The 24269-nt window shown below is 54.7% G+C and overlaps 1 protein-coding gene across 1 annotated transcript in view; it reads right to left on the bottom strand.

The window, feature by feature from the left end:
- Positions 1-497: 497 nt before the first annotated feature.
- PPP2R2C (protein phosphatase 2 regulatory subunit Bgamma) overlaps positions 498-24269 on the bottom strand; it is a 138964-nt gene continuing 115192 nt past the window's right edge. Inside the window, exons 7-9 of the mRNA XM_079921142.1 lie at positions 17049-17218; positions 11639-11730; positions 498-3375 (exon numbers count right to left, since the gene is read on the bottom strand). Of these exons, the coding sequence (XP_079777268.1) occupies positions 3084-3375; positions 11639-11730; positions 17049-17218 (554 nt within the window). The 3' untranslated portion in view covers positions 498-3083. The remainder of the gene's footprint in view (positions 3376-11638; positions 11731-17048; positions 17219-24269) is intronic.

Genomic DNA, 24269 nt, shown 5'->3' with positions numbered 1-24269 from the left:
TGGGCCTCTCTGGCTTCCAGAACCAATCCAGATGCCCTGTGGTCTGGTTCCTCCCAGATCCTGTTCCCCAGGACACTGAAGCATGTGTGGTGCTGCTGCTGGGGAGCACCGTATTAGGAGTTAACTGGACCAAACTAGAAACGTGGCTCCAGCACCTGCTAGCTGTGTGATTTTGAGCCAATTCCTTCACCTCTCTGAACCTCAGTTTCCTCATCTGTGCCATATTCTCAAGTTGGACGTGAGGCTCAAAAAAGGTGAGGGGAGAGTGTGAGAATATTTGAAAATCATGGTGGGCTATGCTTCCTTGCTTCAAAACAAGCAAAGCAAAACAAAACAAGACAACTGTCATTTATTGAGAGCTTACGTGCCAGGCACTGCACTTTGCAGGCCTTATCCAATTGAATCTCGCCCCTCCCCTCACGACCCCAAACCACGAGGTCAGTACTATCATCAGCTCCATTTCCTCAGTGTTGAAATCAGAGCTCGGAAAGGTTAAAGGCTGCCATAGAATCTGGAGGCAGGAAAGCCTGGAAGTGAGCCAGGCTTCCCATGTGTATCCCCATCCGCCATATGTGCCTCCTGACGGGACCCATGGCCCATTAAAAACAAACAGCATTCCAAGCCTCATTTTCCATGTAACATTTGTTATTTTATTGGAAAAAGCTGGTATTAACATATTTATAATTTTATTCAACAGTTGGATAGTTTGTGAGACACCAAAGAAAACAAGAATGCACCTATGAGTCACAGAGTCCAAAATGGTCAGGCCTGTCTACTCTACCACCACGTACCCGATGCCACCGAGCGATCAGTCCTCAGAGTATTGAAATAAAAACAAAAACAACGCAACAACTTCACAATGACTATGTGAACGCCCGTACATTCAAAAAGAGCAGAAAATTTAAACGGTAAGGAAGCAAAGTTTGTGACTATGTTACTGGCCCTTCTGCCATGTCTAGTTTTGCCCCTCCCCCTCAGCCTCTTTTCTCAACACACATTTTATTCATAATTTGCTTTGGACATCATTATTTTCCAGGGATCCAAAGGCATGCTTTTTCTTCTGAGATCTTTTTCTTTCTTTCCCTTTTTTTTTTTTTCCTTTCTGGTTTGGTATCCAAAGTTTAAAACAGAGTAAGGAACCAGGAACTGTATTAAGACCTCCTTCTGAATACAGATTTGCACTTTGTAGAAATGGTCCATGTTAAATCTATGATCTGACAGTAACCTCTATCTGCAAATGCAAATTTCCTCTCAGCATCTGAATCAGAAAGGGAAATGGATCACACCAAATACCCCAGTAATTGTGTAAGGCCCTCAGAGCTGGATTTTGGCTTCAACAAGATTTCTATACAATTTACCACATTTTGAACCTCTTTACAAAGGGAAAAAGAGGAATCCATCCCTGTGATTGTTAACTTTAGTTAGAATAGATATGTACATATAATACTGTCCAGGTTACCTGGATTTTACAGTGATATATAAACGAACATTCTTCATTCATGTTGATTAAAAAAAAAAAATCAATGGACCCATTTCCTTGTGTAATTATCATATGGCTGGAAGTGAGTGCACATGCGTTCTGTGCTTTGACACACACAAAAGTAGACCATTATCTGTTGAGAAAAATCTCGGGTTGGGCCTATTTCCTGGGTTAGGTTACATCTTGTAAAAAAAAAATGTCGGATTCGGTTGGGCCTCTAAACTCCGCTTTTTGAATCAAAATGCAAGCCACGTGGTTCCGCTGCCAGTTCCAAGGGCAAAGACAAGTGGGCCTGGTGGGTGGGTGGGCCGATCTGGTCCTGACAGCGGGAGGAACTGTCCTGGAAATACCGCATTCTCTGCGGCCCGAGGGGAAGTGTCCTTTGGGACTGAGGGTCATAAAAGAAAATTTATCCTAAAATGGTCATAACATGCAATTTTCTTTTGGAGGCAGTTCAGTGCATCTGGAAAAGGAGCTGGGGTACAGATGTGGGGTGGAGAGAGGGCGGAGTTCCTCGTTACCCAACAGGTGAGGGGCACCCCGGGGGTCTTCTGCATTCTGTGTCTCGATTCTCCCCGGACCCTCGTCATTGTCCCACCTGCTCTGTCCTGCTTCACAAGATGAAGAGATGTTTCCAGAAGCTTCCAGGCTAGAATGCTGCTTTAACATAAGCCACCAACGTGGTGGGTTATAAAGGGCCTTGTGGGAGCGCCTGGATGGGATTCCTGACTCCCCCCTTGGTTGGTGCAGGCCTTGGGCCTCAGTTTTCTTGTATGCACAATGGGAATGACAAGTTATTCACCTTTAATCCCTGGCACCTGGCACAGAGCCTGGCACTCAGTGCGCAGTTGGCATTTATGGAGGAAATGAATAGGCACCCAGTTCACAGGGTCGTGATGAAGATTCAGAAAGATCATGGAGGGAGCCAGTACGAGTTCCCACGAGGTGTCAGTGACGGCTGCAGGATGACAGGAGAGCCACAGGGCGGCTGCAGGGACAGACCCATGGGCCTGGGGGGCTGGCACTATGCCCAGCACGGGGCAGATGCTCGCGAAGGGTTGTTTATATGGTGAAGACACATGGGATTCCATTCCCCTTCCTCTCAAGAAACTGTAACAGACCTGGGATATTCAAAGACATTAAAATAACCTAAAAGAGCTTGCAAATTCTCAGCATGAATTCACGATCCAAAAAGCAAAACAGTGAGACCCTCGGCTCTGAAACAGTGGCAATTGCTCCATTTATCATCAAAAGAATCCCTGGCTGGCTTGTTTGAGCTTCGTTCTCTGTCCCCGGAGCCCTGATCTGGGGCCAGTGAGGCGCGCGAGAGAAACGGCTCCGGGGCTCCCGCGTCCCCAGAAAGGAACCTCTGGAGTGAAAAATTAACGCGCAGAGGTAAAAATCCTAATAAGGTGGGAACGACTGCACGCGGTTAAAGTACGGGATGAAAGAACTGAACTTCAAGGCCGACAATCACGTCGGTTTACTGTGAATCCTTTTTCCTGTTTTCAAACAATCACCAGCAAAGGCGGTCCGGCCCCGGGATGCTGGACGGACGGCCCGGCGCCTCCTGGTGGCCGCTCCGCGCGTGGCCGTGTGGCACCTAGTGCATGTCGGAGTTCACCTTGTCCTGGAAGATGTACAGGTTGTTGGTGGCCGCGATGGCGATGATGTTCTCGGCCGGGTGCCAGGCCGTGTGCAGGATCTTTTTGGTGAAGTCCAAGCTGTCCACGCTGATGTCGTCCCGCCTCCGCTTGCCGCCCACGCACACGCGCCGCGGCTTGAGCACTGCCCGGGGCTTGCTGCTCTCCCGCGACGCCTCCAGGGTCACATCCCGCTTGGTGTTCCGGTCAAACATGCGGAAGAAGTTGTTGTAGGCCCCGGTCATGATGACGCTGGTGGGAGACGGAGCGGCGTCAGGCGGGGCAACAGAAGTGAGAAGCCCGCCCCTCCTCCCGGGGCTGCAGGACCATCGCCCGGGAAGCAGACGGGGGACACGCCTGCCTCTTCCCACCTTCTCTTAGGGTCTCTTGTCCTCCGTCACATCTTGGCTGCCTCAGCACACAGACTTAGGGCCAGGAACTGAGACCGTTTAATGCTCTGCCCCAAACATTATAAAAACATTCCCTTGTACTTTGCCCTTTAGTCCAAAAGAGAGAGCCCTAGGCTTTCAGTAAGACCAACAACAGCAGAAGACGAGCAAAGTGGAATAAACACAGGAGACACTGGGCTACAAACTCTGCGCTGACAAAAGGCAGGCCCCTGAATCAGCCAGATGTGGCCTCCTGGCGGGGACCCAGGACCCTCCTGTTGGCTGAATAGTTGAGTGACTAAATGATCACTGTCTGCACACCATCAATGTGCAGGTGTTCACAGACCTCCCCCGTTCTCCTAAAGAGCATTCTATATTTGTCTATCCACTCCCCACCTCTTCTCCCTACCTCTCCTAAGGAGAAGGGATTCCTGTTGGACCAGAGGAAGGATGTTAATCTACACAGTAAGAGATGGGAGAGAAAAGAATACCACCTACATGGGCCTGGGCCTGGAGAAAGGGGTTGGGTTTTGGAGCAGCTGGGGGCAGGGCATACAAAGTAACTGGGGAGGTGGGAGTGAATTCCAGAAAACAATACTGAGGGTAAGGAAGTGGTCCCCTTCAATGTTCTTCAGGAGAGATGCGGACAGATTGGAATCCCTCCTCCCGTTAGGAGATGAACTGTGCTTCCTGACGGTGTCATTGCTCCAAGATGAGCCACGAGGACCCCTCTGTTTACAAGGGTTATGCACATGAGCCATGTCTTCAGTATCACCCAAGTCACAGGAGTAATCCCGTGCACTGGGCTGTGCAGGGTCAGATGCTCAGGCTCCCCGAATGATGCTGAGTCCCAGGCTGAAAGTGACGTATATCCTTGTAACATATTTCCTTCTTGTGGGAGAACCTGGGCTGACACCAGGAGAGTGTGGTACCTGAGGCCCCAGCCTGTAGCATCTTCATGGGAGACCCAGGGAAGCCCACCTCCCCGGGGCCCACATGAGAATGGACAAGTTGTCATTACAAGTCACCTGTCACCTCGCCTGTGGACCATGTCTTAATGTCGGTCCTTTCTAGATGCTGATGGCCTGGGTGTGGGTTGGGGAGGCCCCTCTGCTGCCTGGTTCCTGAAACTGCTCAAGGAGAGGGGTCTCCCCAGCAGAGGGAAGAGGGTAGAGTGGCATCCGTCTCCTAATGTGATTGATACAGCACTTTGTTTCCTTTCTCACTGATAAGTCTGCCCCTCTGACCTCTGATCCTTCACAGAAAGGACTTTTTACTTGGCTTGGGGCCTGGCAAGTCTGGGCCAGGAACCCCGTTTAGGTTCCGGCCCACAAGCAGCTGCCTGCCCAGGCTGTGCGGTTCCTGGAGATGGCCGTGTGCCCGTGAGGCCAGCCTCCCACCAGAGCCACAATCTGCACGTTAGTGCTTGGTGCCACCCCCGCCCTCGACACCCAAACTGCTCTCCCTGACCTTGTATTCAGAGATGGATGCGTAGGTATTTGGGGGCAATGAGAATGGAAAGCCCCTTCTATAAAGTGGCTCTTCTGCAGATGTTCTAGGGGCGGCCAGGCGGAAGGGGGTGAGGCCCACCCGGGCCCCAGCAGGGGGCAGAGGGCACGTGCCAACTGGGTGGTAGGAGAGGCGCTCCATAGAAAGACTGTTCGCAAATGTTCTGGAAGGTTCTAAGGGAACACAGGGAAAGTGCTGTGCCCTGGGACTGGTACATTTGGAGATTTTGAAACTACCCCGAGGCCTGAGAGGGAAGGGGAGGGAGGAGTCACAGGAAAGAGAGAGAGAAAGAGACAGAGCCAGAGAGGTCTGTGTGAAGGGGGCTGTCCTCTGAAGGGAGCTGTGCCCAAAGGGACACACTCAGCCAAGACGACAGGAAACAAGGGGGAATAAACGCTCCGGCCTCTCTCTCCACCCTCAGTCTCCTTCTAGGGTCCTCAGTGGTTAAACCCGGCCAGAAGCCAGCAGGCACGGAGGCCTGTGGATGCAGCCCATGGGGTCGGCCTCCAGGTATAGTCTCTGTGGAGGAGGGTGGAGATGGGAGCTGGAGGGGCAAGTGGGGACCCCTCCGGGCTCACCTCGCAGCGCTAATCACCGCAGCGCCTGCCTGTGCCTCTACCTCTCCAGCAGAGGCGGGGCGGTGGGGGTGGGGAGGCTCCCGGCGCAGGTGTGTCTTGTCTGAGTCCCCAGGGCCTGGCTTGGCCACCTATGTGGGAAGTGGTCCTTGAAAGAAAGACAACCCCTGGCAGCAGCGGACAGGAACAGACCAAGCAGAGCCGCCCAGCCCCCATGCCCCGGGGACGACGAAAACTCAGTAAATGCTTCGTAAACCAAATGCACCGAAGGGCCAGAAGCTTCTCTCATTCACTGCCAGACCTGCAGGTTCAGAAAGTACCTGCCCCCAGTAGGGGCTCACTAAGTATCTGACGAACGAATGAATGAATGAATGAACGAGTGAATGGATCACTGAATGCCGGGGCAGGGTCACACACAGTCACAGCCACCCTCGGAAGACTTAGGAAGGCACGAAACAAGCTGCGCGGCCACCCCCCTGCACAGGGACAGGGGACAGGCCAGGGGTGAGTGGAGGGGGCTTCTCGGGCGCTATCTGGGGAGGGGTGGCACGTGGCAGTCAAAGGGTTCTGCCTTTTAAGAGGTTTGTGTAATCCCCGGAGGTGAAGGGCGGGTGGTGGAGAACTCTAACGCGCTCTCTGGCTCTAGTCTCTTCTGTTCTGAAACCTTAACTGCTGTGAACAGACCCGAGTGCTGCAGATGAAATGACATGCTGCGGAGGTGCTGGGTGGGCGTGAGGCGCCCCCCAGCGCTGCTGGCGGGGGGTAGGGGGGTGGGGGACAGTGCCCTCTGCTCCCTCCTTCCCAAAGAAGCCCCCTTCTCTCCTCAGAGGTCAGCTCATGCCAGGGAAGGCTGGGTTGGCTCTGATGTCGCCTAAGTTATGGCCCGTGAGACTTCATGACAGTGCCACCACCCATGCGTCACTGGAGCCCAAGCCCAGGTCTCTCGGGGCTGCCCTGGGGCTGCTGTGTGTGCCAGCGGCTTCTCCTCAGGGTCCAGGCGTGATGACCCTTGCCCGGGTCATCACCGGAGTGCAGTGGCTCAGCCAGCCAAGGGTCGCCCTTGTTTGGGCCAGAAGACAGGGAGGAGGGCGGGGTGAGGTTGGGCCTCTGAGAGGCTGGGGGTGGGGTCAGAGGGGCCATCCTGCCAGCCAGCGCCCAAGTGTCCCAAGGCCAGGGGATGGGCGGGGGGGGAGCAGGGGGTGCTGCAGGGACAGGGCTCGTTACATTGACCTTGGCCTTCCCACACAGCCCAGGAGGTGACACCGGGGAACCACTCCCCGGGTCTGCACTCTCCGCTGCCCTTCTTCCCGCCTCTCAGACACAGCAGGGCTGGAGGGGCGAGAGGAGGGCAGGTGAGCAGGTGGCAGCGACCAAGGGCCGCTGTGGGTGCGGGGAAGCCGCGCCCGAGTCTTTGTGTTCAGGAGAGGCAGTGGGGCTGCGAGCACGGGCATGCAGGGCCGGACAGTGGCCTGGAGCCCCTTCTGCAAGGTGAGCGAGGAGGACCCCGAGGCAGGGCGCGGGAGGGTGCACTGGGCTAGCTGCCAGCGTGCGTGTGCGTGCGTGCGTGTGTCTGTGTGTGTGTATGCGTGTGCACGCCCTGCCGAGGGACTCCTCAGGCCTCGGGGGTCGGGGATGACCAGTGGGGATGAACTCTGACCTCCCGACTCGGGGCAGCAAGCCCACCAGGCCTGTCTGGGTCAGCAGACAAGAGAGGGGCCTGCCTGGGACCCCGCCAGACGCCCCCTGTCCCTCCCACAGCTGGCGTGCACTGGTGTCAGGCTCTGCATCAGGCCGGGTCGCGGGGCGGGCCCCCGGCACTGGGGCCCAGGCATAGGAGGTCAGTGCCGATGGAGGCAGGAGGGCCAAACTTCATGATGAGGGGACTCCTGCTTTTGGTCCTTCCTGATCGCCCGCTCTGCCTGGCCCTGGGACACTGGGTGACACTGGGATGACACTGCTAAGCCAGCAGCAAGAGAAGGTGGATTCTCTCCTTCTTCCACCCCTCCCTCATCTCCCCTCTCCCTGCGATGTCCCTCACCCCCACCCTATGAGGTGGTCCTCCCAGAGCCTGCAAAGGAGGAGGGTGGCCTGCAGGGGCACAGACCCACCTAGAAGCTCTTAAAACCCATACCAGCCCCGCCCGGGGTGGGCTCAGCAGCCTGGGGGTAGGTGCAGCACGTTGGATGGGGGAATCAGAGAGTCCCAAGGGCCAAGGCCTCCCTTCCCTGGGCCCAGAAGGCAAAGGCAAAGGCACACTCCACAAGCACATGCAGTGCGGACAGTGCTTGGGTCGGGTCAGCCACCTGGGTCCAGATCCCAGCCCTGCCCCTGACATGCTTCCTACCTCCCCGTGCAGTTTTCCCATCTATAAAATGGGGTGAGGGACCCCAGCCCCTGGTGAGAATGGACTAGATAACAAGGTAAAACACTTAGAACAGTGCTGAGCTCAGTAAATCCCACCTCCTGTTATGTATTAAATGCCAACAGGTATTTCTGAATTCTAACCATCCGTGTGGCCTGAAGCCCCACCCACCTGTCTGACTGGGAGCCCAAGACTAGGGAAGCAGAAGGAGAGAGTAGGTGACGGATTCCCAGAGAAGGAATCTGCGTGCCAAGGGGCCCGACCAGGGGGGCCTCGCCCCCTCCCTCCCTGCTGGCAGGGGCGAGAGAAGAGAGAAGGCAGCCCTCCCGCCACCCATTTCTCTAGGGAACAGTTCACAGAACCCAGTGGGTGCTTTCACACAACACCCATCCTTCTCCTGAGCCATCAGGGGAAGGGAGAGTGAGATCATTAAAGTTATTTGTAACCCACACAGCTGCTAATCCTCCTTCCATTTGGCTGCGGGATCCAGCTGACACCTCTGGGGGAGGGGAGGGAGCCCCACCACACCTGCAGGGAGGGGTCTCTCTCACCTCGGAACACCAGGTCCCAGCACCCTGCAAACCACACTGGGACAGAATGGCCCATTGCTCCCATTCTTAGGTGTTCTCTAACATTCTAGAAGGTTCTTTTAACAGGTCCTGGCTGCCCTTGTCCCCAGGCTCTCTTCTTTCCACTGGGGAAAGGCTCCTGCCCCATCTCTGTGGTTCTGGAGAGTGTGACAATCATGGTGCTCTACTGCCCCCTGCTGGCCAACTGTGGCATGCACTAAATCATGTCCATGCTGATTGGCTCAAAAGTGAGCATGTGACCCAAACAAAGCCAATCAGATCCTTCCACGAGAATTTTCCATATACCTAGAAGGGTGACTGTGGGCTGGGAGGACAATGGAAGGGGGACTATTTGGGGTCACCATCCCGAATAGCAAGGGAGAGCCATCTGTAGTAGGAGAGGATGAGGCTAGTGTTTAGGAAGAAGCAGGGAGGCTCAGAGATGGGAGTGGACAGAGAGGAGATGGCCCCAAAGGTACAGCATGAGCCCTGGGGTAGCCGTGCTGGAACCTCTCAGAACAAGCTTAGGCTTATCTGATTCCTGCAACTGGAAGATACTTGGTTGACACAAATACCTTCTTCCCAGGCAGAACAGATCAAGGGGAGCTTCCTAGAAGAGGTGGCATTTGAGGTGGCTCTCGGTGGCTCTGCAGGGTTCTTTCAGACAAGACAAACAACAGACCGGTGTGTGCAAATCATCGGACCATCCGCTGCCAATATGGAGCCATGGCCTTGCCAGGAGTTTCACATACAGCGTCTTATCCTCAAAGCAGCCCTTGAAAGTCCTGATTTCTTAGAACTACTTTCCAGGTGAGCAGACTCAGAGAAGTCAGGTGGCTTATTGAAGCATGCAGTTGGGGAGTGGTGGAGCACGGTCTGGAAATCGAGGGTGTCTGACCCTAAAACCGCTGCCCTTTCCTCGCCCCCAGGCTGCCCATCTAAGTCTTGCTAGAGTTGGGTAAGGGGCGCTGTGAGGGTTATCAGATGTCCACCCGCTCTGTCCTGCTACCTATACGACTGGCATGCTGGAAGCTTCCCATTAACATGAGAAGGACAGAAAACGCTGAGCTGAGGGATTCAGAAGGTTTGTTTTGGTTTTCAAGGGTGGGGACCCTGGAGGGCAGCACTTGATTCTCCCCTTTGCCTCTGAGCTCCTGGAAGGCTGGGACCAAGCTTTATTTACCTTGGGATCCTCCTCTATGGGGCTTGCTGGGCTCACGGGATGCTTGTGTTGAAGTGGAAGGAGGTGGCATACCCCTATGCCTTCCAGAAGGTCAACAACCACTGACTGGACACACCTGAGGCCCCAAGTGAGGGGCTCAGGATGGGCTGAGCTACAGTCCCACTCCCAGGGACACCTCAACCAGTGGGGAAGGCAAACAGAGGCAAGATGAAAACATGTAATAAATGCAAAGACACAGAAGGAAAACCCAGGAGGCTGGGGGTGTCAAGATGCAGAGGACCCTGAGGGCTTCCTGGAGGAGGTGGCCTTGAGTTGAGTCAGTAAAGTGAGGTGACAGCAGGAGTGAGCCAGGTGCAGTGTGGTCAGGGTTCCAGGGGGTGGGAGTAGAGCGGGTTGTGAAGGAAGGTGCAGGGACTACCAGGGCTGGGGTGGCTGGCATGTAAAGTGCATGGCAGTGAGAGACAGGACAGCAGCTCCAGGCTGGGCACCCGAAAGCCAGGAAGAGAAGGCGGCTCCAGTCTCTGGAAGCCCAGCATGCCCGTTCATGGACGCCCCCTGGTGGTAATGTGAAGGAAAGGCGGGCAGTGGTCACAACCACTGGGAGCCCAACACATAAAGACAGAAAGACAGGCAGACAGACAGACACACACACACGCGGTAGTACTAGAATCCCCTTTTTGCTGTCTTCTCAGATTCTAATAGACTCCCCAGCCCCAGACCTACTGCCGGTAATCCCTGGGGAACCCCCAGTGTGTCAGCCTGGGGGCAGGCCCCTGGAGGGAGTGCCGTGGGTCCCCTCTGACGCCGCTGCATCAGCCCAGTCTCAGGCCAGGGCCTCCACCTGGCTTTCTAAGTGTCCTTCAGCGGACCCCCTGTGCCCACCATACTGGTCCCTCTGAGAGCACTGTCCACTTGGAGACTCCTGAGCCCCAGGATGCTGGCAGAAGCTCTAGGGGATCCTCCACTCCTGGACACAGCAGCTCGACCCCCCTTGGGTCCCCACCCATCTTCCCTGGCGGTCCCGGTGGGTCTGTGCTCACAGCCACACAGGGTGGTAGCACAGAAGCTCTCACACGACCATGGCAGTGCCAGCCACACTCAGAACTCGGGGACAGCCCAGCCTGCTCCTGGCCGGACACGCAGGACTGACGGGGTCCACGTGGACGGACGCGCCCCGGGATGGCACCTGAGTCGAAGGCTGCCGGCTCTCACTCCGCGCCTTCTCCCTCGCCAAACCCGCTCCACTTGTGAAGTGTGACGGGCGACAGGCCGATATCCTGGCCAGAGTGCTTTTCAGCCCTGCAAGGTCTGGTCACCTGGGTCCCTGCCCTGGGCCTTCCCTGTCCACACTCGCCCTGGGCTGAGCCAGGTGATGGGGAAGCAGGAACTCAGGTCAGGCTCAGAGCCATTTCCCAGGTGGGTGGGGCTGTGAGAGGCGGCTGCACCTGTGGAAGCCCCCAGCCGCAAAAGGTGCAGCAGCTCTGCCATGCTCCCCGGAGCCCAGTGGGCCTGAAGCTACAACCATGATGGCCGGAGGAGGGTGGAGGCGGGTGTAGACCGGTGGCTAAAGCCCTCCCCGCCTCGGGGCTCCAGCACCTGAACAGCCCTCAGTCCTGACAACCTGGGGAAGGGGCCGCACGGTGAGGGACCCGGAATTGACTAAAGATGTTTCCACTACCACTCAGGAGAACAGGGCTCCACGTGGATGTTAGGTATAGTTTCAGAACATGAAGTTTCCTTTCTGCCCTTGAATCTGAGAGCTGAGAGCTCGAACCTGCTACAAGAAAGACTGGGCCTCCTTGGAACACCTTGATTCCTCAGGCTTGATAACAGTTAGTCCTCCTGACACATCCCGCCCAGGTCACCAGCCGGCCCTGCAGAGTGGAAGGTCCCTAGTTAGGTGGCTGGGGTCCAAGGTCTGAGGTTACCTGTCGCTCCCATTCCAGGCGCATTCGAACTTGTCAAAAATGCAGTCGTTCTCATACAGGGAACAGAGCTTGCTCCGAAGGTAATCGTGGACCTGGTGAGAGAAGGGGACGGGGTGAGCCGAGGGGGGCACCCCGACAGTCCTGGCCCCCCTCCACGAGGAGGGTCTCACTGAGCAGGCCTGTGCCCTCTGGGGTCTGGATGGCATTCCCAGCTCAGCCCTGCTCATCGGGAAGGGTCCATAGCCTGGCACACGGCCGACCCCTGAGCTGTGGCCAGAGAGGGGACCAAATCCTGGCTTTGCTCCTCCCTGGCTGTGTGACCCTGGACAGTGACCTCACCCTCTCTGAGCCTTGGTTTATTCATCCTTAAAGTGATAAGAGCACTCACCTCATGGGCTGTTCCAGGATCAAATGTAAGTGACTATTTGGTACAGGGTCATGTCCTCTGAGGACAAGTGGTCACCGTGAGCACATTGGTGACCATCATGGAGAAAAGGGGAAGGAGAATTCACACAGGCCTCTCAAGCGTGATCTCGGCAGACGCCACCTGTCCTGTTTCATAGATGAGGCACTGAAGCTCAGAGGTTAAGTAACTGGCCCAAAGTCACACAGCGTACAAGTGGAAGGCCAGGATCCTCTCCCAGGGTTACCAGACACCACAGGAGAGAGGCTGATGCCCCATGACCTGCGTCCATCTGGCTGTAGCCCCATCCCACAAGCTCTGTAACCACGGGGCCTCCTGGGTGCCAGCTCTCTTCGGGGACATGGCCCTGCCCTCTGGGTGGCGGAAGGGGCAGGTAAATGGGTAACATGAAGCCTGAACTCCTGGCTCTGCCCCTTTGTGACCCAGGGGAGTCACTTAGCTGCTATGAGCCTCAGGTTTCCCGTCTGAAAAGCGGGTCATGAGATTCCCCCTGCCGGAGAAGCGCATGAGGGTTCAGGGCAACGACCATGGGGCAAGGCACCAGGGAGGTGTTTGCGACCCCGATTAACTATGGAGGGATGGAGAGAAAGAAGTGTCCAACTCGTGCTGGGCAGTGACATTGGCCACAAACCAAGGGTCAAGTGCAGGGAGGGGTGTGGAAGAAAAAGGGGTTTTTTGTCCTTTTCCGTCGGGGAACCTCTTATTCATCTTTAAAAAGCCATCTTTGAGTAGGTCTCCTCCTCTGGCAGCCTCCCTGGATTCCCCCAGGCTGAACTTCTCTCTCTGAGTCCTCAGAGCATCAAGTACACCTGAGGCTCCTGCCCTGATTTAGCGTGTGTTTATATTGACCCCGCAGCCTGGAAGGTTCTTAACACAGGACTTCCTCAGGCCTCGGAGGGCATGCCCCTCCCCAGAGAGGGCTCCCTGCCCGCCCTGCCCGCGAAGCTTGCTCCACTGCCCTTCTCTTCCCACTCAACCTGCACTCCTGCTTTATTTTTATTTTTGGGCCCTGCCTCACAGCTTATGGGATCTTAGTTCCCCAGTGAGGGATTGAACTCGGGCCCTCGGCAGTGAAAGTGCTGAGTCCTAACCACTGGACTACCAGGGAATTCCCCGCACTACTGTTTTAAATTCTGTCCATACGCTGACATCACCCAGATGTTTCTCTCCAGCCAGAACCTCTCTCCCCAAAGCCCACACTGGACCATCCAGACCCCTCGAGGCTGGTGAACCCTGGTCCCTCTACCGTCCCCCATCCTTTCTGGACAAAGGTACAAAGGCCACAGGTGACAGCATGCTTCCACACACGTCTTGTCTCTCATACCCACACTCAGCCTGTCCAGGATCCAAAGCAATCCGGAGCCCAGTCCCTTCTCACCACATCTGTCCTACGTTGCCACCCTGCTCCAAGCACCACCACCCAGCTTATTGCAAACGACTTCTGGCTACTCTCCCTTTGTCTGCCTACACCCCAATCCCCAGCCCTGGTTTATCTTACAGGCAGCAGAGGGATCCCTTTGAAACCAAGCTGAATCACGTCATGCCTCTGCTCAAAACCCTCCGGTGCACACAAGTCCCCCCGGTCACCTCTCTGACCTCAGGCTCTTCTTCTCTCCCATATGTTCACTCTGCTCCAGCTGGCTCCTCACCATTTCTTTTTTTTGGCCATGCCGTGCGGCATGTGGGATCCTAGTTCCCTGACCAGGGATTGAACCAGCGCCACCTGCATTGGAAGCGCAGTCTTAACCACTGGACCTCCAGGGAAGTCTCTCCTCACCATTTCTTGAGCGCACTAACCATGTTCCTGCCTCAGGACCTTTGCACTTGCTCTTCCCTCCTCTGGGAACACCCTCCCTGTAGAGGGCTCATGCCCTTGCTTCCCCTAGGCTTCAGCATCCCTATTTTCTCTGCCTCAGCCCCTGGTTTGTCACTCTTTTGGAAGCTTGTGATTATTTCACCTATTTGCTAGGTTTCTGGTCATCTTCCCTGCTGAAACGGATGCCCCTCTAGGCAGGACTTACTTGTCTTGTTCCCTAACAATTTCCCAGTGGGGTGCACAGGGCCTGGCACATCACAGGACCTCAATACATTTTTTAAAAGTAAATGAGTGGGGTTAGAGGCAACTGGAGATGGTGGGGCTGGGCTCCCCAGGTGGGCCACCTGTCTGAAGAAATAGCAGGGCCCTCCCCCAGCTGTTTCCCTTTCTCCACTCTGCTTCCTCAAAAGCCCTCAGCGGCTCTCACGTGGTGTGTGTCTGTGGCTAGAGGTCTCCTAGCCCATGGCCACAGCAGGCTCAGGTTCACTGTGTTCCTGTCATCTGGGACCCTTGAGGGTGAGGCCACGGCTCCTCCCTTCTTCTGAGCCCAGGGTCTAGTGGGAGCACCAGCCCAGTATGTGTACGACTAAGATGAATAGGGATAAACGGTGCCTGAGGTCATTTCTGGACACAGATTGTTAAGATGCTCGTGTTCACCCCTCCAGGTTGGCACGTTTGTGTGTGCTCCTTGCACTCAACGCAGCCTCACTGATGCACTCGTCCAAACACACGTGCTGTTCTCTCCTGCATACTGAGTGCCTCCTGCCCTCTGGTGGCAGGGTGAGGAAGGGTGTTGACTATGGAGTAAGAAAGACCAATCTAAGGTCGGCTGCTTGCTACTCTACCACCACAGATATGCCATTTAACTCAATTTTCTCCAAATAAAATGGGATAGAGAGAACACTGTCCCCACCGCCCAGGACAGCTGGGAGGCTTAGAAGAGGAAAAGTGTGCCAAGGTCTTAGGTCAATGAGGCACATGCTAAGGCTCACTCAACACCCATCCCTACCCTTTTCTCCCTGTCTTCTTCAACCACAGAGGCTGTAAACCTACTAATTTTTCCAGCCTAGTCATGGGCCTGTTCTAGCCAATGAGTTTTAAGAGGTCTTCTCAGGAGTGTTCTGGGAAAATTTTTGTGTTCATAATAAAACATACCACAGATCCAACCAGCACAGCCTTTCACACTTCCTCCTTTCCTGAATGGATGGTCAACATAGTTCCTGGAGTTGTGGCAGCCGTTTTGCCACCATGAGGTATCAAACATGAAGGTAGAAAACCAACACTCAAACAATAGTGAACTAAATCACAGAAGTGGCTACTGGGACACTGGGCAGGTCACAAAGCCACAAAGTATTCTAGGATACTCCAGGCTTCCTGTGAAGGGAGAAAAGCCCCTATCTATTCAGTACTGCAAGTCAGCCAAACACAATTCCGTTTTACACAATTTCTAGCATCTAACAGCTAAAAAATGTTAGTTATGTTGGTTTTACGTAAAGATTACTATTTTAGAATCAATAGGTCAGCTGGGCCAGAAGCCAAGCACCCAGCTTTGGACCTGGTCCTCCAGAGCAGTGATTCTCCCACTTTATTGGGTCCTCACGTGCTTTGGGAATCTGAAGGCTCTGGACCCTCTCCCCACAAAATGCTCACATTGAACACTGCACCTAGCTTCAGGGTCTGGGGGCTTTTGCTGACACCAGGGACACGAAAGGCTGAGGGGCCTCAGAGGGCTGGACACAGTCATGTCCCTGGGCAGGCTCTGGGAAGGGCATGCTCTGGGAAGGTGCCGGAACAGTCAGTCCCACAGGCCTGAGCAGGGGTTAACGCATTCCCGCCCCAGTCTCTGACCCCTCCCATTCCCAAGGGTAGAGGAGGGGCTGACCACTTCCTGGGAAGTGCAGTGGGAGCTGGAGGCCTGCAGTAAACACAAGTGGCTAACAAAGGGGCCCTTTCACGAATCCGTCATCCCGAGGAAGCTGAGGGACGGGGCAAGGGCACCGGAGCCGCCCCCAGACGTCCCTGTGGGTGTGGAGATGCCAGAAGCACACGTGTCCCAGGTCAGGCTCTGAGTACCCCGTCTTCCCCTCTGAGCTCTGTGCCCCTTCCCAGTGGGGGCCCTCCGCCTCCCAGGACACAGCCCTCCCCCAGTCCTCGGCAGGGAAGGAAGACAGGGAAGGGCGCTGTGCAGCTCCCATTTGGGCCCCGAAGCTGTCACTGCCCAACTGTAAGGCAGCTCCCCATAGCCTAAGCTCTCAGTATCCCAGGTTCCCTTCCTGTCAAGTGGGGCTGATGTCACCCCATTCACAGGGCCAGTAAGGAATAGAGGAGAAAAATATATGTGGCACTCTGTGTGCACCCAATACTTGGTGACACTATGAGGGTTTGGCTGGGTTTTCTGCAGGGGGTGGGGGTACTGTTTTCCCACTCACATCTGCACAACCAAATCCTACTCATCCTACAAGGTCCAGCACAAATGTCACCTCCTTCAAGAAGCCTCCCAGACTGCCCCAGCTAAAGACATAACTGGCGCAGCCTTAAAACAGTCCCATATTTCCGCCAAATTTTAACATCACATGAATTTTGTTTTCTATTCCCTAATATATACGGATGAATCATAACAGAAAAATAATAAACGACTTTCCAGGAAGGTGTCCCATGCTTCATCCTGTATGCCTGGCTGTAAAAGCCTGCACTGAGGATTTAGAAATGTACCACGCTCCCATTTCACCACTGTATCACTAGCTAAGGATGCTCCCTGGGAGAGGGCAATGCTTAGCCTGCGTTAATGGTAGGACTGCAGACGCCGGCTCCAGGGGAGGGAAGCCATCGTCTGCACCCTCAAACTGAGCCTGGCCTGATGCTCATCTTTGTCCCCTGGACCTTGGACGGCAGACCTAGTCACAGCCCTGCCTCGGGGCAGGAGCCAGCAAGCACATGACACACAGCTTCCCGTGAGGCGGGGCTGAGCAAGTTCTCCTGTCCCTGGCTGAGCTATGTGGGATGAGCTGTCTGATTTCTCAAGCCTCAGTGTCTCCACCTGCAAAATGGGCTCATGAAAGCCACCCTATAGCTGGGAAAGCCCCTCAGTGTGAATTCTCAGCACAGGGAAGGCGGCAGCGGGTCTCCCACCCGCAGAGGGGCTGCGAGGTTTTCCAGGCATCAGTGCCCACCTGGTAGGTCTCTATGGGCCGCGCCTCCATGTTCAGGTCCCAGACCTTGACTGTGAGGTAATCGCGGGTGAGCATGTACCGGCCGCTGTGGCTGAACTTCACGTCCGACACAGAGGAAATAATTTCTGAGAAGAAGGAGCGGTTACTGGGGTCCTCGGGCTCTTCAAATACTGCGGAGACAAAAACAACCACCGTCACTGGGCCACTCCCACCCATGGGGTCCAAATAACAGACGACTCCATTTCCAATCTGGGCTCATGCGGTAGGTCATTTATTCATTCATCAAACTTATAACTAAATACAGGTCAGGCCCAGGCCCAGATGGATCCTCCAAGGAGGGAAGAACCAGCTCTTGGAACAGTGTTTATTGAGCATTTACTCTAAGCCAGATTCTGTGCTGAGCCTTTCCCGTGTGTTACCTTATCTAACGCCACAATAAAAATATCATGTCGGTACCACTAATATTCCCATTTTATAGCCAAGAAAACTGAGGCATGGATGGCCTCAGAGCTGGAAAAAGTGGTGGAGGAGGGATTTGAACCCAGAGCTGAACTCAATGTGCTGCTCTCTGCTGCCTCCTGCTGGTGATGCCAAATGCCAGGACTGTGAGGTGTCCGGGCATCCTCGAAGGTGCTGGACCACGTCCTGGGCTAGGTTGGGCACCGCCTGTGGTTCTAACTGGCTCTGGGGCCTCTGTTCATGGTGCACTGGGCACACATGGCCGAGCCCCACTCATAGGTATGTTGTGTTTGTCTGCCATGCGGGTTGTAGCAAAATCAAACTTCGCCACCACGGATGCAGCCTGAGTCCCGTTTGCTGCCTGCCACCCACCTCCTATTATTTTAGACCAGCTGCTCCACACAGGAAGTTGCTTACCTGACCCCTGAAGGCAACAGCCTGCTGCCTTTACCAGAGATCCCAGAGTGGGCAGTGAGCGGCTCCCCCAGCAGCATCCCTTCCCTGCTGTCCCCCATAGCCAGGACTTCCTGACACAAGGAGGTCCCCATGCAGCAGGACAAGCTCTTCTAAGTTCCATGTCTGTTGCTGGCTGTCCCAGTAGTTTGCCCACCTCACTGGACAATCAGATCCTACAGTGGCCCTGGTGCTGCAGCAGGATGGAAATTAGGGTCCCTGCTGACTATTTAGGACCTGGGCCATGGATGGGCCTGGGGGTCAGGGAAGAGGATGGGTGGTGGGTTGGCAGCCATCTACAGCCAGTCTGGAAGGACTTTTAAACATCTGATAACCTGTCCAGCTGTCCCCATGGGCACCGGCTGAGTGGCTGCCCTGCCTGCTTGTCTCGAGGCTCCAGGCTTAAAACAGGGAAGCAGAGAGCTGATCACATGTCCCCAGAGGCTCACAGGAGTGCCCTTCCTGCTGGCCCCTCTTATGTGGGAAAGTCCCATATCCCACTTCCCAGGTCTGTCCCAGCCCCTTACCCCCAATCTGGAAACCCGTTCTTCTTCTTGTCCAAGGTAGACACTGCTCCTGCCTTTCCCAGAGATACAACTCCTGCCCAGCTCCCCTCTTCAGGGTGGCTGGAAACATTTCATGCCGATCGGATGCTCTCATGGGGTCATGCCTACATGCATTCACTCATCCTCTCAGTTAACCAGTCCATACTGAGCGTCCACCATAGCCAGGCACTGTTTGAGGCCCTGGAATGCTTCAGTGAGCAACACCCCCATTCTCCTGGAGCCCACAATCTCCTCCCAGAGTCAGACAGTAAAACTCAGTGACATGCAATACCATTGGGCCATGGTGGAAGAAAGATAAAGTAAGTGAGGAGACAGAGAGACATGGGGGCTGGTGATTTGGATAGACAGGGCCTCTATGGGAGAGCACATCTGAGCAGAGACGTGAATGAAGTGAGATACCAGGGAGTAGAACTCCAGGCAGAAGTCATAGCATGTGCAAAGGCCCTGAGACAGGGATGAGCTGAAGGCCACGTAGGCTAAGAAAGGCGAGAGCGAGGGGCTGTAAGCCATGGGAAGGGCGTCATCCTGCAGGCAATAGGGAGCCACAGAAGGGCTCGGAGAGAGGAAGGGCATGGCAAGATTTGGTTTTCTCCAGGATTCCCCTCCCTGCAGTGGGGAGGAGACCTCCTTGTGGGTCACCTTTCGCCTCTAAAACCTCTGCATTCTGATTGGTCATCTCACATAATCATGTTTTGTGCCCTGGTACACTGACACCTTTATTTTTGCAGGTATAAACATTCGTAAGTTTTCTTTGTTAAGCCAAAAAATGTAAATCAATGCCATTTCCCTCTTCTCTCAGATGCCCGGAATAAGGACAAATGCAATCCTTGATTTCTTACTTAAACTAAAGCACTGAGATTCTGCATTGTCTTTAAATGAACAGGGGTAGAGACCTACTACTTGGGAGAAACGGGGCAGAAGGTTTGAAAGAAGATGCACCTCAAACTCTCTTCAGGGATCTGGGTAGCCCCCAGCACTTCCCCTGGTACGTGGCAGGAACTCTCTCTCGACTGGATTAGCATCTCTGCTGCTAGGCGTCAGACAGAAGGTAAGATATAAAAGCATAAAGCGGGGTCTGTCTCTTGCACCCCGACTTTGTACCCCTCACCTGCCTCAGTGGATTCCTCCAGCCTCCACCCAAACCACTAGGGCTGGTCCAGCTCCCTCCGCCCTGCACCCTGCAGGGCTCCTGGCACGCTTTGTGGGGTTTCGGTAGGCAGATGGGGACCAAAATCACAGAGGAGCATCTGCACTGCATGTCACAGAGCCAGGGGCTGCGTCTTCTGCTAGCTTTAAGGAGCAGGAAACCACAAAGGTCAAGGGCTGAGAGGATGACCTGTTTTCAGATGACCTTCTGAAAACAGAAGCACCAAACGGCCCACTGCAGTCTCAGTTCTGGCTGTACTTGGGCACTTCTGATGGTTTCTTTAAGCACAAAAGCACCAGAACTGAAAAAGATTCGCGGGAAGGATATTGACAAGCCTGAAAAAAGTTACACCTAGAAGTTCTTCGTTTTCTTGTCAAATATTTCTATGAAATTTTCGATACAAGTATTTTTTGTCAAAAGACTGCAGAATCTTCCGTATCAATCCCTCCCCCTCCCCCCAGACACAACCTGCACGTCCCCAGGCCATTAATAAGAGATAAGAGGGTCTCCCTTCTAATTGACGGAATCACTAAGGACATCTCACAGTAATTATTGCTGCCAAGAGTTCAAAGAATTGCATCCCAGAGCCCCTGTCACTCGTGGTGGGCTCTATCCCACCTCTCTCGCCTGCCCTAATTATTTTGTAGTTGGAGGGCTCCGAAACAGCAGAAATCTCTGTCCGATCTTTTTTTTAAAAAAATAACTTTGCATAATTAAGGCTCTCGTGGCCCTAGCTGGTTCCCTGACAATGGCATCCTCCTCTCTGGGTGTCTCTGCTGTCACACACGGGGGAAGGGTGAGGAGCCCCCTTCCCGCCACCCTCTCCTAAGTGAAGTGAAGGGACCCTGGGGAGGTTCTGAATCACCCGTGATCCAAGGAAACAGAAGTGAAGCCTGAGGTGCGGGCCAGCCTTCCTCTCCAGTCTTGGACACAACTCTGATGTGTCCCTCTTCTGCTTAAAGCCCTCCATGGTTCCCAGTGCCCGCAGGATTAAGGTTCAAGATCCCACGTGTAGCGGCCAAGCTCCTTCCTAACTGGGCCCCAACCGGCCCTGCTGCTCCAGCTTCACATACCCAAATTCCCAGGGCCTCAAACAGGGTGAGGCAAGCAAGACCCCTCGGGCACCACACGGAACAAGTCACTCTGGGGTCGCCTTATATGAACGCCTCCTTCAATGTTGTGACTTAGGCATCTCGCTCGCCTTATCCTAACCCTTGCCCGGCCATATACCAGGCAGCAGGGCAGAGCCAAGCTCTGGGTGACCTCAGGCAAACCCCTTAACCTCTCTGAGCCCAAGTTTCCTCACCTGGAGGACAAGCATGGTTAGACCTTCAGAGGTAACACCTGGAAGCACCTGGCCCAGTGACGGACTTGAGTAGCTGTTCAATAAAACTGCCTAACTGTTTTTATAGTTATTTTTCACATTGTTTTCTCTCCCTGAAATTTCCTTTCCCATTTTTAGCCTCTGTCTTTCTCACCAACTCTTGTACATCCTTCAGAACCCCAACTCAAACATCCTGTTCTCTGTGCAGCTTGTCCAGATGTTCTCCAAAGAAATGAAATGCTCACCCTTGCTGCCCTCACAGCCCCGGGGTGCCCTCTTGTATGGCATCAGTGAGGATGCCTGGTCACCTCATGGCGCTGTGAGCTCTTGGGGCAGGGGGTTCTGCCTTTGTCATCAGTCATCTCGGCATCCCTGCCCAGCCTGGAGCCAGGCTCAGAGCCCAGCCTTGCTCACAGAGTGGACAGAACCTTCTGGTGCTGCCTGCCCATGTGGCCTCTTCTCCGTGCCTTTCCTGACATATTTCTTTCCCCACCTGGTACGATGCCACTTATATATCTAGGCACAGCAGTGAAACCTGTATCTGCTAGAAGTGGCCTCTGGGAGCCCGTGGCTTTTGCTCCGTGTCCCTCTCAGTGGCACCAGCTATGTGCCACTCCTCATTGTCAGCATGTGGGTGGTCTTCTCTGGGCATGGGTCGGGAAGTGGGGGGTAAACTGAGCAGGCAGAATTGATCAGATGGGGCTGGGATGAAGGGAGGTTCAGGGCTGATGGAAGAACTGCCCTGGCTTGAGCCATACGCTCTGGGACAATGGCGCAGGGCAGTGAAACCCTGGAGAGAAACACGGACATATGGAAGTGGGGCTGCAGTCTGCGGAGGTGGAGAGCACAGGAGGAGACGGGCCTGAAGGAGCAGACGGGTCCTGCCCAGTCCTTCCTCCTGGCTGCCCTGGCAACGGGTCCCTCCTCTGCTCTGATATCATACGAGAACCTCCACTTGAATGACGAGCACACGTATCCAGCCTAGTCCCACCTTCCCACCTTGGGCTCCAGGAGGAGCTGCGGTAGGGAGGTGGTCCCTGCAGCAGAGGGAGAAGCAGTGGGGTTGTGGATCACAGGGTACCTGTCGCTCCCGCACGATGCCACTGTTGGAGGAGGTGCCTCCTGCGAGGCCACCTTCCCGCCCCTGCCACCCTGCCAGCGGGAAGGCTGAGGCCGTGCAGCCGGGCCAGGACAGGCAGTCACTCTAAGGCGGTGGGCACAATGAACTCTCTGCTTATAACTGTCCCCTGCTCAGCACCGTGTGATGGACCCCGTTGGACAAAATAACGTCCACCCCAACTGTGGTCCCCCGCTGTCCCTTCACCCCACTGCAGCCAAGCCCCTCTCGCGGCACGCCCCTCACCCCCTTCCCTCTGCCGCCTCTCGTCCCAGGCTCACTCTTTCATTCTTCAAGGTGCAGAGATGCCTCCTCCGACCACCTTAATTTAAAGCTGACCACATCAGAGCAGCCACACAGCCTTCAGAGACTTGCCCGCTGTCACGCTCCCATTTACTTACCAGTCTGCTTGCTCCATAAAGCCAGGCGCCCTCTCTCTGCACAAAGCCTGCGGCCACCCCTCACCCTCTCTCACTCTCCATTCTCCATTCAGTCCGTGGGCAAAGCTGACCTTCCGTGCGGATGCACGACCCGACCCCCTCCACTCACCGCACCCAGGCCGCTCGGGGCGTCAGCATCCTTCATCTGGGTTACTGGGCTAATCTCCCAGCTGGCCCCCACTTCCGCCCTCCTCTCAGCAGCCAGGGGCCTCCTATTAAAACACAGCCAGGCAAAGCCCCCTGTGGCTCCTGTCCTTTCAGAGTAAACCCAGAGCCCCCGCCATGGTCTGTAAAGTCCTCTGCATGTGGACCCTCTCCTCTCCACACGTGGAGCCTCCTCTCTCCATGCGCCTCTAACCTCACCCCCACCTCCCCCGACTCTGCTCCTGCCACACGGGCCTCAGGATCCAGCTACAAGGCCCTGGCTGTGCCCTCTGTTGGGGGCTTTACCCTGGCTCTGCCCCCAGATATCTGGAGCCTCTCCAACAGAGGGGGGCTAGGTCTGGTCTTTCTATCCCAGATCCATTACCAGGGATGAGTCCTGGGAGTCTACCCCACCCAGACCCTTTAAATGAAACTGGTTCATCCACAGTTTCCATAAGAGTTCTTTGTTCTCAAGGCTTCTGTGAAGATTAAGTGAGAAAGAACACAGGCTGATAGGCATGAGACTACTGGAGCCTCTATCCTGGTTCCACCTAGCTGTGTGACCTTAGGGAAATGTCTTAACCTCTCTGTGCCTCTGTGTGATAAACGATAATGGCCCCCAAAGACGGCCACATCCTCATCCCTGGAACCTGTACATGCTACCTCACATGACAAGACTTTGCAGATGTTAAGTTAAGGGTCTCGAGCTGCAGAGATTATCCTGGATTCTCCAGGTGGGCCCTCTGTAATCATAAGAGAGAAGGAGGAAGGTCAAAAGCAGAAGAAGAGATGGCATGATGGAAGCAGGGGTTGGAGTGATGCATTTTGAAGATGGAAAAGGATCGTGGGTGACCTCTAGAAGCTGGAAAAGACAAGGAAATGGATTCTCCCCCGAAGCCTCCAGAAGGAATGCAGGCCTGGTGACACCTAAATTTTAGACCTCTGTGCTCTAGAACTGTAAAAGAATATATCTGTGTTGTTTTCAGCCACTGTTTGTTACAGCAGCCAGAAGAAACCAATACACTCGGTTTCCTCATCTATAAAATGAATAATCGAGTACCTCCATCATAGGGTAGCTCTCAGAACTTAATGAGATGTAAACTTTGAGCAGCACCTGGTGTGTAGCAAGCCCTTGACCAATGTTAACTGCGGTTCCTGCTTCAACCAGCATCGGGCTGTCACAGAGTAGGGGTTCCACCAGGGGGAGCAATTGTCATTACCACCTATTCTAGGGAATCTTCGCGCTTCGGCACAGCCCTTCCTTTTGGCAGACTCTGTGCTGTGAAAAGCAGAAATAACTGTCTATTTTGAGGATTCAAGCACAGTCGTTTCCATGGTTACCCTGTCATAATGACTAGCAGACAAAAGACCCAGATTTCTACTGCTTTGGAGAAAGACAGCAAGCTGTGGGCTGGGTAGCAGCAGCCCGTGCTTCCTGGCTCTGCCCTTGACGGGGAGGAGCCTGGGGAAGCCACTGCATTTCTCTGACCTCGGTTTCCTCATCTGCCCAACGGCAGAAGTCAACACGTGATCCACTTGTGATCCGGGATGCCCTTCCTTCAGAGAACAGA

Source organism: Stenella coeruleoalba (assembly GCF_951394435.1).
Source record: "Stenella coeruleoalba genome assembly, chromosome: 4".
Lineage (NCBI taxonomy): Eukaryota > Metazoa > Chordata > Mammalia > Artiodactyla > Delphinidae > Stenella > Stenella coeruleoalba.
The sequence above is the reverse complement of the archived record's forward strand: the minus strand, read 5'-3'. Positions and strand labels throughout refer to the sequence as shown.